The sequence below is a fragment of the Orbicella faveolata genome, unplaced genomic scaffold (genome assembly GCF_042242905.1).
Source record: "Orbicella faveolata isolate gen_17 unplaced genomic scaffold, um_ofav_v1 contig_24, whole genome shotgun sequence".
NCBI lineage: Eukaryota > Metazoa > Cnidaria > Anthozoa > Scleractinia > Merulinidae > Orbicella > Orbicella faveolata.
The window spans coordinates 2,442,452-2,454,270 of NW_028301552.1; the positions used below are offsets into that span (position 1 = coordinate 2,442,452).

General features: G+C 37.7%; 2 protein-coding genes across 6 annotated transcripts in view; one reads left to right on the top strand and one right to left on the bottom strand.

The window, feature by feature from the left end:
* Positions 1-6,725, bottom strand: part of LOC110043977 (uncharacterized) — a 47,691-nt gene extending 40,966 nt beyond the window's left edge. For 2 of the 5 annotated variants that reach the window (XM_089292717.1, XM_089292715.1), the window contains exons 1-5: positions 6,516-6,725; positions 4,261-4,385; positions 1,210-1,290; positions 578-696; positions 31-91 (exon numbers count right to left, since the gene is read on the bottom strand). In XM_089292717.1, the coding sequence (XP_089148843.1) occupies positions 31-91; positions 578-696; positions 1,210-1,290; positions 4,261-4,362 (363 nt within the window). In that variant the 5' untranslated portion in view covers positions 4,363-4,385; positions 6,516-6,725. The other 3 variants (XM_089292716.1, XM_089292719.1, XM_089292718.1) reach the window with 3 other exon arrangements.
* Positions 6,726-8,177: 1,452 nt separating this feature from the next.
* LOC110043984 (uncharacterized) lies at positions 8,178-11,484 on the top strand. The gene is made up of 4 exons (XM_020749493.2): positions 8,178-8,536; positions 9,240-9,332; positions 9,942-10,067; positions 10,828-11,484. The coding sequence occupies exons 1-4, from the start codon at positions 8,468-8,470 to the stop codon at positions 10,930-10,932; spliced, it is 393 nt and encodes a 130-aa protein (XP_020605152.2). The 5' UTR covers positions 8,178-8,467; the 3' UTR covers positions 10,933-11,484.
* Positions 11,485-11,819: the final 335 nt, after the last annotated feature.

Sequence of the window (11,819 nt, forward strand, 5' to 3'; positions counted from 1 at the left end):
AAGTAAATATAATTATATTTCTGAACAAACCTCATTTTCCAGTTTAATTCTTCTTTGTTTTCTGTCCCGGAAACTTTTCAACCTGTCATTGCTATAACCACAAAAATAAGAAAAGAGACATATTCAACTGAAGAATAAGCAAATAATAATATAGTTAAGCTTGGATTCTAATATTTGTCCTGACGATTGATTGCTGTCCACTGAAGCTTCACTGGAAATAGGGAATCAGTTTAAATGTCATATTTGGATTTCCTAATCTAATCTTCATAAATTATCCAATTTTCAGATGCAATTGATTAATCAGTCAGCAATTTAGTCAGTCAGTCAACCAGTCAGTCAGTCAGTCAATTCAATAAGTCATTCAGTCAATCAGTCAATCAGACTGTTCAATCAGTCAGTCAATCAGCGTGTTCAGACTCCTTCAGCTAGTCTGTCTGTCAATCAGTCCATTCAGTAAGTCAGTCAGTCAGTCAGTCACTAAGCCAGCAAGTCAGCCAGCCAGCCAGACAGATGGACAGACAGTCAGTCAGTCAATTGGTCAGTCAGTCAAAACTGATCCAAAGGTAAAAGCAAAAACCTTGGCTTCCACTGCGTATTCCAGTTGTCAACTCTGGCAGGGGATTGCTTGATTTTCATCAGCTGAGTAACAATAACTTGGTTTTGCCGATCAATGGCAGCTTGTCTCTCTTGCTGCATCTATGACAAATTAAAGAAATGAAAAAGTTAATACTGAAGCTCCCTATGTGTAGTCCTTTCTCTGTAGGTGGGGAGGAGAAGGGTCCACCATGTGAAAACATCTGGGATGATTTATAGAAAATTTGAATTCAGCCTCAATGGAGACCAATCTGGGCATAACTAAAGCCATAAAAGATATCACTGAAAACAGAAATGACATGGGTTTTTATTTCTAAAAGATAGCTTGATGGCTAAAAATGGAGGTGTTTCATCCTGAACACCTTAAATTAATGCCAGGGTGCATCCGGCAAGATTTCCACTGGGGGAATGGTAAATTTATTTTTTATTTATTCCTCATGGGTTAGGGTTAGGGTTAGGGTTAGGGTTAGGTTAGGATAGTAACCCATAAAGTTACTGTTACTTTCCTCCCTTTCATTCTATAAGAACTTACACCAGAGCACCCCCCACAACAATATGTCATTTCATCTTATTCAACATGTTGAAATGAATATACAATGAATCAAATACATTTACCTGCATTTTTTTGACAGACAACTGAAGATGCTGATGTTCCTTCGGCGGTGTAATTTCAAGAAAAGGCTTTACGTTTTTTAACTAAAAAGAGAAAAAATATATTTTGATTAAAAAAATAGCATAACCGGCAGTATAACTGAAGTGAATGTTTTCTTTGTTATCAATTTGAATTATCTAAATATTTCCATACAAAGATCTAGCCTGGAAACTGACATAACGAAGTATGATTTATATCTGTCAATAGTACGGACATGTAATTGACCTCGCTTTAATTTGATCTCTTGAGAATGAAACCTTTCACACAGTTATAATGAACATGCAATTATAAGGACAGCATTCTCGACGACGACATAAAGGGTAAATCGAAAACAGACAGGGTAAATCGAACGTAACAACAGTAACGCGTATTACTATTTAAAATTGTCGAAGATCGTATCTCACGGAAGAGAAATGAACAAAATTTAGCAAATCGGTGAACGGTAATTTGATAAAATACAGCTGATCGAAATGTTTGGTGAGGTAAAGGCGATCAAACCAACCCGAGAACCAATTGTTAACTCTGCGGAATCGCTAACAGGTGAAGACACAGACACGTCGATTAATCAAACACGATCATAGCTACAGATAAATAAACAGCTGAGTAAAAAGCGAAATATAGCAGAACAAAATCAATAACAAGCCCGCCATACATAAACCTCACCCGATAAAGGTAATCTTCGGTCTGTCGTCTTCTCATTCGTCGATCGACTGGATTGCTCCCAATTCCCGTGCTCATCTTACCTCTTAAAGATTTCTCTGTTTGCTCATTCAGTGTTTATATGCCTCCGTTGGCAAACACGTTTGGTAAATCTAAGTTCAATGTTGACAGTCTGTTTTCCGAAACTGCTCGCGGGGTCCACGGCGATGGGGTCGAGTGTATATAAACGTTACGTTCGACTACAGCGTTTTTACACGAACAGAATACGAAAGAACTAGAACATAAATTGATCTGGTCTGCCTTCATTATTGTTTTAGCGACGGAGTGAAAATTACCTTTGTTATTCAAATTTGAAAAGTTACTCCACCGCTCGTCTCGAGGGATAACACGCAACTTCTTAGCAACTCGATTAGGACTGGGAATTAACGATGCCTCTGTCTCGCAAAATCATGCGATTTGTCACAATTTTTTTTACAAGGATTTGAATTTTTTGCGTCTCGGATTATTTTGTTTCGGGCCTACAAGCGAGAAAAACTTGCCATGTAGACATTTTTTGCCTATTTCCACTGTTTTGATTTATTCTATCGAGTTTTCGACGCATTTTAAAGAATCATGGCTTACGACTTATCAGAATAGCGTGACTTAGAAGTGAATCTAAATTTTCGTCTACGCCATACATGTTTAATATGCAGAGGGATACATAACTAACAGGTTCTCATCAGATTTACACGTCGCTTTACTAAATTTACTCCTAAGAATTCTTAGTTCCGAACTTTGCGCAAGCAAGCAAGCAAGCAGTACCCTTAAAGAAAGCTGTAGTTAGGGATTGAACCAAATAGAAATTAAACAAATAACCAAATGTGTTACACTCTAATATACTGCCTAAGAGATAATACTCGGAATGAAAATGATCAAGTGAGGCAATTTCCAGAACCGAGAAAGACTTATAAAGACTTAAAGAGCATCCATCCTACATATCAGTATATTGTTTTACATATTTGATCGATTGCGAATCTCTTATCGATTAATTATGTCTGATATTCCGTCAAGAGCTTATTAGGTCCTGAGTAAATAAATCTCTTGAATGTATGCCTTTAATAAGTGAACGGTCTGCAACTTTGTCATCCTATGTCCGCTTTAACGTAAAAATATATCAACCAAGCGATTTTGCCCGAGATCGCACGGCAACGATACGCGCTTGTGCAAAGTACGCGCACGCACTCCATTACCGAATGTCAGATCAAGCTATGATCACAATCTTCAAACATGTTAACTTACCTTTTCATAATACTCTTCTCTCCTTTCTTCATCAAGCCTTCTCTCAACCGTTTTATTGCACGAAGGCATTTTTTTCCCAGGCAGACAGCTATGCATGGTTTTGTTGAGGTGTATGTTTCAAATCAGTTTTTAAAATGGCTTCCAGGAAAAAAACATGCGAACTTCAGGAACTGATCAAACACTCGCGCAGTCAATAAGCTTTCCAAGACTGCCCCGGAAACAGCTCAAGGGATAGAGAGCAATTCAAGGCTCTATCGTGTTCAAATGGAAACTGTTTCGTTGTCAAATAAATAAGAGCGGGCCGAAAGAAAGTTGTAGATGTTTTTTGTCATGACGACGTCAACTAGCTGCTATTTGCATGTAAAGTGTCTAGCCTCCAACGGAAACTCTTTCTTTGAAAGTGTTCATGTGGAAAAAAAATGCATGTGAAAAATAACAAACGCGTGACTTTTTCTCTGAAATAAGAGTTAAATTAAGCGTTCTCTCTTTAGAAATTAAAGCAGGCTAGAGTTGTTTTCCCATAAAATGAAAAAATGAAAACCCAGTCGTAAGAAATAAATTGCGTTAACCGCAATATAGGCGTATGCTTATTTAAATGATTTATTTGGAAGATTACTTCATGCAACTGATTTTTATGTTGACCTTTATGTATGAGAGCCTGCCCTTGTAATCTTCGTTATCGTGATTAATAATGACTCTTCGCTGAACATGTGGAGATTGAGAGCTAGCTGGCAGCGAGACACTTGTTACTATTTTATTGCTGAGATCCGGCTCAGTAAAATTAGTGATAACCATTTACTAATTGAGCAAATGTCGTGATTGAATTAGGTTTTTCTCAACCTGATAGTTTAAGATAATGAGAAATGTACATCAAGATCTCTCCAAGGCACCGTGGGATGGGTGGAGGAATTTGATCAAGTTGCTTGTCTCGACAATCATAGTAAAGCTAAAGCACATCAAAGGTCGATTTCTTCATACTAGGTTAGGGGGGGGGGGTGGAGGGGGAATATTGTCCTGATATGTTCTCTTGATACTGACAAAGCTGTTGTAGGCTAAAAAGCGTTGAGAGTCTTTACCTTTTTCTTGTGTCGCTTATAGTCTTCATGATGCCAAATCTTATCCAGTAATTTATTAGCTGGTGGAAATCCACCATTCCGGTAAGAATGCAGTGACGTCATTGTGGGGAGCTCCTCAGACCTTCCTGTGATAGAATTGCACAAAAGCAGGCGAGAAAACGTTAAAACACTGATATCAGACAGAAAACACAGAGTTTAGTTTAAAGAAGAGCGAAGGTAACACCCCTTTAGTAATAAAGTATATTTTTAGAAGCTTCCTGATCCATCCCCAGCCGTACATCTTCAGAGACCTTATGGGGAACTTATGCAATGCCGCCTACAGCAACGCCATCGACGATGCTTTGTTAAAATGAATTTGAATTTTACCTTCTCATCTGCATTTATCGCAATCGGTCTAAGAACCTGCTCGAGCTCGAGCTGGATATATCAAAGCAGCGTTCAGTTTTACATAGAAATACGAAATGTTAGCAAGAGAAAATGGCTCGCTTTCTCCAAAATGCAGCACAATGCAAAATCGCCGGCGGTTTTTGTTCTCACAGCATTTCTCGTTCTCCCGAACGTACGTCCACTCGTGTTTCTGCAACCGATAGAAACGATGGAAAAATGTTTTCTATTCCATCGACATTTAGGTCGGTACTCCTTATGTTAGCCATTGCCAACTGAAATAGTCTCTTGTATAGTTGCCAAGCCCTCCTTTTTGGCAGAAAGCGAGTTGTTGTAGAGTCTAGTCTCTCTCGAAATACTGCAGCCTTATTTGTCAACACACGAGTTCTATCGTACATCTAGTCAGATTTACCTACACGTACTTTATTATACTACTGAGACGAATTTATTCGTATTCCTAACTCAATACGGCCCATTTGTAGAGCACAGCTAATAAATGTACCAGGGGTGTATAGTGCAGAGACATTCTTCCTGCCGTCATGTCATGGTGGAGCTGTGGAGCACGCAGTGCACGTGGTCACTTGCGTAACCTGGAGAGAACTTTGTTTGCACCCACTCCCCCACCCCCTCATTTTAAGCCACTGTTTTTCTCAATAACTTGATGACGACTACGCACAACTTAACATTTTACTTGAGACCCGGCGGCCGGAATTTATAAATTCGTTAACATATACATTTCTGTATTATTTTAATTTTTTTTTATTTTTCATAAAACATAAACTTGCCCAGCTAATATTTGGTCATTTTGATCTGTAGTTGCAATTAAAGGGTTTTTCGATTGTCCGACCAGAGCCTTTAAGCAAGAATTCGTTATTAATAAATAGTAAATGCCAAAAGAAACATGCCCAGAGACATACGTCTGGACGTACAATTTAGTTACGGCCTCCGGCTGTGTGTGCAATTTCACTCATATAAAGAACTGTTGTTAAACCTACAAATAGTACGTACATAGGCAAACAAAACGATTAAGAATTCAGTCTAATATCAGCTCTGGTAACAATAACACAAGAGGGCTGCAAAGAGCAGTGTTGGTTTATACGCTTTCATGACAACCATAATCTTCAGTGTATTGCTTATACGCTGTCATATAAGAAATACATTGACATGAAGCACATAGTAAACATTTTGGTCTGACATTGGTCGCATCTTTGCGACTGATGATGAGATCCGACAATTATTTTTATTTTTTGTATTTCATAATGACAGTTTGTAGCGTTTACTTTCATCATATATTTTCGCCCGAGAAATGGCTAAGTTTGAAAACTGCTCACCCAAAAAGTGTGCGCTATAGCTTTACATCGGTGTCGGTTTATTACTGGAAAGGTTTTCATTTGCAGGATTTTTCGTTGCCTTTTTGTTAGTATGGGAAGCCCGGCGCGAGAAGCATTGTATAATTACACGACTGACAAATTCGCGGTTTCAAACATGTCGAGCCGAGTATTAAAATGTCGCTCTAGAACGAACCAGCCAACGTTCTAATGGGTTCCGCGATGTTAAGTTGTCGTGTTTTTTGGGTGGCGATTCGCGATTTCGTGGGATTTATTTTGCTGTTAAAGCGAAAACAACAACAATCCCGATAACAATACGTGATCAAAACTCGCGTGGCCTGTTACACGTAAGTTAGCATATATTTTTTTTTTTGGTAAAAAGCGAAACATCGCTTCGGCACGACCAGCTGCTTAAATATTTCGCTTCGGAATCAGCCAGGGTTTAATAAAATGCGATTCGCGCTGGTATCGTTGGGTGCCCACCATTATAGCGAAATGCTCACATGATAAACATGTTGACAAATTCATGAAATTGAGCCGTACCTTAGCGGATTAGATGCAGAGTGGGTTTAGTTCATCTCGCTGATCTAGCTGATCTCTCAGATAAGAACATTTTTGGTCTTGGATTTGTAACTCGATCGGAGATTCGGAGACAACTTTGAAATGAATTTCATAGATTAACAGCATTGAGTTTGAATCCACTTATCACGTCAGGTAGTGCAGCGCAAGTTTTCAATATTGCCATGGAAATAACATTTGATTATTCTGACACATTTTTATTAACTTGACGCAGACAAAACTAAGCAAATACAAATTGAATATCATACTGCCAAACGCGCTGTTCATGACAATGATTTTCAACATAACTTCACGAATCTTGCCAAAAAAACTTGAAATAATGCCCACATCATAAATCTTCCAGTTTAACAGACTAAAAATCAGCTTTAGAAAATAAATTGGGGTTTGTTTGGATTATTTTGCTTATAGCAACAACAACCGACAACAGATGAAGATTTATCGCCTTCAGCTGTCCCGCAGTACTTAGCATTATTAATAATCTCATCTTATTGGTCGTAGTCTGTCAGGATTGTAACGCAATCGAGGTGGGATTCGTCAGAAACAGGCTGTGGTAGAACGGTATAATACATCTTGTGATTGCTTCTTTTCATTTTACCCACGGAAGTGTCGATTAGTCTATAAGAAATGATGATTTTGTTTAATATAGAATAGAACCAATGAATGAACGCTAGCTTTCATTTTACATGTAAAATTAAATTTTTTGTTTTTGATGATTTCTTTTTTTCCTTACTATCATGCTCCGAGCGGGTGCTCGACTCTATCGCTTCGGGATCAGTAAAAATACGATTCGCACCGGTATCTTTAATTTGGGTGCACGCCATTTTGAGTAAATTAAACTTTTACAAAATATACATTTTTTTATCTCATTAAAATGAGCGTGAACCTTTAGCAGATCAGCGTCCTTTGATGATATAGAATGAGTTTAAAACACTTGTTGTCTGGATTAGAGTGTGAGTAGTCATTTTACTTTCGTAGCGTGCGGTATGAAAACACGAATGCGAAGCAAAACGCTACTGACAGAGGAACGATCGAGCGGTCAATTCCTGGTGTATTTCCATGACTTGCATAAATTTAACTCATCCATTTCAGGAACAAAAACGGATTGTTCCTAGTCTACATCTAACTAATCTCTTAGGATGAAAGCATTAGTCGTCTTAGATTTTGAAGTCGCGATCAAAGATTCGTTGGCAGCTTTCAAATGAATTTTTCTGCATTAATATTCACAAGGAGCAAAGTCTGCCAGGGACCCGTGCCAATTAAAATCGTTATTCTCAGGTTCACACTTTAAATTCTTAAATACATCAACGAAAATTTCCAGCTGATGGTTTTCTCTATACTCTCGTGACTTGCCTTATGATCTGTGCTTTATTTCTCTTGAGCCATTTTGCTCACAGAAGTAGATGCTTCTAGATGCCATAATACTTTTTGTCTAGTTTTCACGCAGGAAAACCCAACTCTTACACCCAACAAAACCGTGTTTGTGCTCTTGTCAGAGTGAATTAAGTGATTAACTGACTCATTATGAGAGTCTCAATCTGTTAAATCTTACTGACAATTTTCTGTCTGAAATGTATTTAGTTTTATGACAAGCGTACCATAAACTCTACAATTTGCATGACAATGTGTGTTATGAAATACTCCGGTTACTAAAGAAATAATGGATATGATGGATTAAAGTCTACCGCGTATTGTGTCTGTATTTATTCGTACATTAGCAGGAATAGGTTTACAGTTCTGTGGTATTCTAGCTAATTGTAAGGTCTTTATGTGAATGCTTCATCGGGATCGGCGAGAGAACTGATTGACTTCCTCTTGAGCCCCTCTGGGATTCCAAAACGTCAGTTTTCTACGGAGGAATATTCCAAGAGACATTTTTATCTGGTTCAGTTGCAAAAGGACGTCAGGTTTCGGAAAGAATGGCGCAATCTGGGAACATATTGGAGAAGAAATGGCAGCGAATAGTTTACGAAAAACATCGTCGAAGAGTAAGTCGCAACTCAGCTTTCCGCTGTTTGCTTTGTTGAGCCATTCTTCGGACGACAGTCCGAAGAGATTTTGCTTTCTTTTCACGAAAGTATTTGTCGATGTCAAGTAATATCAAACTTCACCATTGCTAAGCACTCAGTGGTGACTTGTTAATTTGCAGACCGCGAGTTTATTTTGAATGGGCATTAGTAGAACCATGTAGTGAATATGTGAAAATCCAATGTTTTGTCTTTTTTCTTCCACGGTATCTTTGGACCTCCTTCTTCGGTTTGTTTACTTTGCTGATGCAGTTCCGATTTGCATTATGTCCTGGATGTTTTCAAACCGCCCTGTCTTAAGTGCAACTCCCTTGAAAACTGTTTACAAATTTATGTTTCAAGCTGCCCCAAGCTGTGCTACTTATGATTCTGCCATCATCGTAGTCTTTATTTTTTTATTTTTTTGATGATTAGCAACTTCTGTAAAACTGAGCTTTTCACAGTTCTGGATTGTCGGCTCTATGGATTATCGGGATTATCATTCTTATTACTTTTTAGCGCACATGAGAACAAAAGCACAAGATGTTTTGGGTTCCAACACATGCGCTCACTGCATCATGTGTAATTCGTTTTAATTCTGTCATATACGAATAGTTCATTAAGTTTCACGTTTTTTTTTTTTTTTTTTTTTTTTTCATCAGCCTCTCTGTTCTTCATTTTACAGCTCAGCGAAACACAATCCAAATTAAAACGAGAAACAACATTACAGTATAATGACGAAGAGGCTCAGTTACAAATGAGATTCAGACGGATTATGGTAAGCGGTGTAATGTTGACCAATGATCGAGAAAATCGTAACGTGACATAACGTAACGTGACGTAACGCAGCGATTGAACTTTGTTATCAGCATTTTATATATAGGTTTTTGTTTTGGTTTAATTTCAAACGTGTTCCATAACTTCATTTTACTTGATTTCCATTTTCCTTTATTCAGCAGTATCATGTCGTTTACAGAGATGGACAAATTTATCAGTGTTGATGAATTGAAAAATATACTGACAACAGATTTTTGGCAACAAGAACACTTGTCTAAGGCTAGTTCCAAGCTCAAGTTTAACGATTGAAATCTATGATGTCATAATGTCATAATCGTTATCACTAAACAACAGAACAAGGTGACATCCAACCATAATAGCGAAAAAGATTTTAGGATTCTGATTGGTCCGTTATATTTTGACTTAATAATCATCATTACCATAGTCACCATCATCATTTTCATCATCATCATCATCATCGTCATCACCAGCATCGCAGAAATGTTGTCTACATCGGCTTACGCTTTTGACAACTCTGCGTTTCAATTTCTGAGCTTTTCTTTTCCCAGTCCCTTTGTAACTGAATGCTAATCTTTCTTTTGACACACAGGCTGAGGAGCAGCGCCAGGCTGTAATTGACAAACAGAATAGCAAGTTGCTACAAAGAATCGTTGATATCATGACATCGAAGAAAAAAACATTTCCGGTAGCAAACAGCCATGAAACAAGGAGGAAGGTAAGTCAAACGTAAACGGTGAATGAATCGAATGGACGTCGTGTGGACTAAACAGTAACAACACACTTCAACGCACATGTACACTTTATTACCAAAATAGAAATTGGTATCAGTTTTAAGTCACAAAAAAAGATAACTGAAACCCAGAATAACTTAAAAGCTAATCGAGCTGAGTAACATTAGATAGTATTTATAGTATTAAAGAAGTTGGTTGGCAGTAAAGCTTAAACCGGGGAGGAGCAGTAAGGAGACAAAATAAGGGAAAAAACAACAACAACAACAACAACAACAAAAAACAACAAAAACAATAAATTAGTAAGCTAGCGGAATAAATCAGTAAATCACTAAATACCTTGGAACAAAGTAAATTCAGTAGTAGTAGATAGGTCACGAGTAAGTGCCAGATGAAAACCATGACTGTTGGCAATATATATGAACAAGCCAGTTTATACATTCACTTTTGGATTCGATCATATACGTCATGGAACATTGCGCTACATTAGTTTTAATTATTATTATTATTATTATTATTATTATTATTGTTATTATTATTCTCCTCTGTTAGACTGAGCAACTGATCAATAGCAATTAAGTAGAACTGTGTTGACTTGACACTGAACAGGCTGTCAGACTATGCACTTATGTCAGACCAATACATTTTTATTCTGATTTGTACGCCCCTTTCTGGCATAGTATGCGCATTGCAAGATTGTTATTATTATTGTTTTTCTAAAGTGATTCTCGTATTTGATATTTCCAGGTCAGCAAGCCGGGTATGGTGGATAATTCAACAGCAAAACCGAAACAAAGTTCTGTTAAACTGCCGGCATTAGCTCCAACTCCAGATGGTGGATCCAAGAAGTAATGATCATGTACACAGCGCTGTACCAGTCACATGAGCCTCAGGAAGCCTGATGAGAGAACAGAAGTTATAAACCTTGAAGATAAATAATATATAAAGATATTGCATGTGACATTATTGAATTTTTATATTTTTGCGGCCCCATGCCCCACTGGGGGCAATAAGGATTGATGATGATGATATTTTTATCAGCCACATCGAGCGGAGCTTAATTTTGGTGTGACCTTCGGCTAGCCCTATTACTGACAGTAAATTCTTTCGGTTGAGCCTTTTATTAATTAACAAGGTGTTCAAGGAAGCATAATTAATTTGTAATGAAATAACTACAATTTGTAAGGTGATTTGCTATGAAATTGGATTTTACAGTACATCACACGAAAGGGACTCAGAGTCAGAGAGCATCGTTTTAGTAGCCATATGTCAGTTATGAATTATAATTCAATCTTTAATTTGTCTTTTTAAAAATCTTAATTTTTTCCCCTTTTATTATATATTTCACCAAGTGCAATCTCCACCCTTTCTTTTCCAGTTAATAAAAATCTTTTGAGAGCCAGATATGATTCTCTTCCATATATTTACTAATAGTACCCCTTGGAAGTTTTACTGCTCCTCGTCGACACGTTTTGTATCAGCCAGGAGACTGTTGCATTCTTTCATAAGTTGATCAGTGATTGAACTGTCGTTTTCCACGATCCATGGTAAAGGTAAATTAACCACCTAAGGAGTTTGAGAAGTTTAAGTCGTTAAGCCAATCTTGCTATTGCTCTTTCGCAGTCAGCTGGAGGGAAATTCCCACTTTGATCACCGATCCAATTTCTATCGGCCGTCCTAGACCTCCCCACGCTTCGCGCTCACTTCGACAATAACTTTGATGGCATGTTCAGACAATC

Coding starts and splice junctions, on each gene's coding strand:
- LOC110043984 (XM_020749493.2), top strand. CDS start 8,468: ATGGCGCAATCTGGGAACATATTGGAGAAGAAATGGCAGCGAATAGTT. Junction 8,537..9,239: donor ACGAAAAACATCGTCGAAGA/GTAAGTCGCAAC, acceptor TTCATTTTACAG/CTCAGCGAAACACAATCCAA. Junction 9,333..9,941: donor TGAGATTCAGACGGATTATG/GTAAGCGGTGTA, acceptor TTTGACACACAG/GCTGAGGAGCAGCGCCAGGC.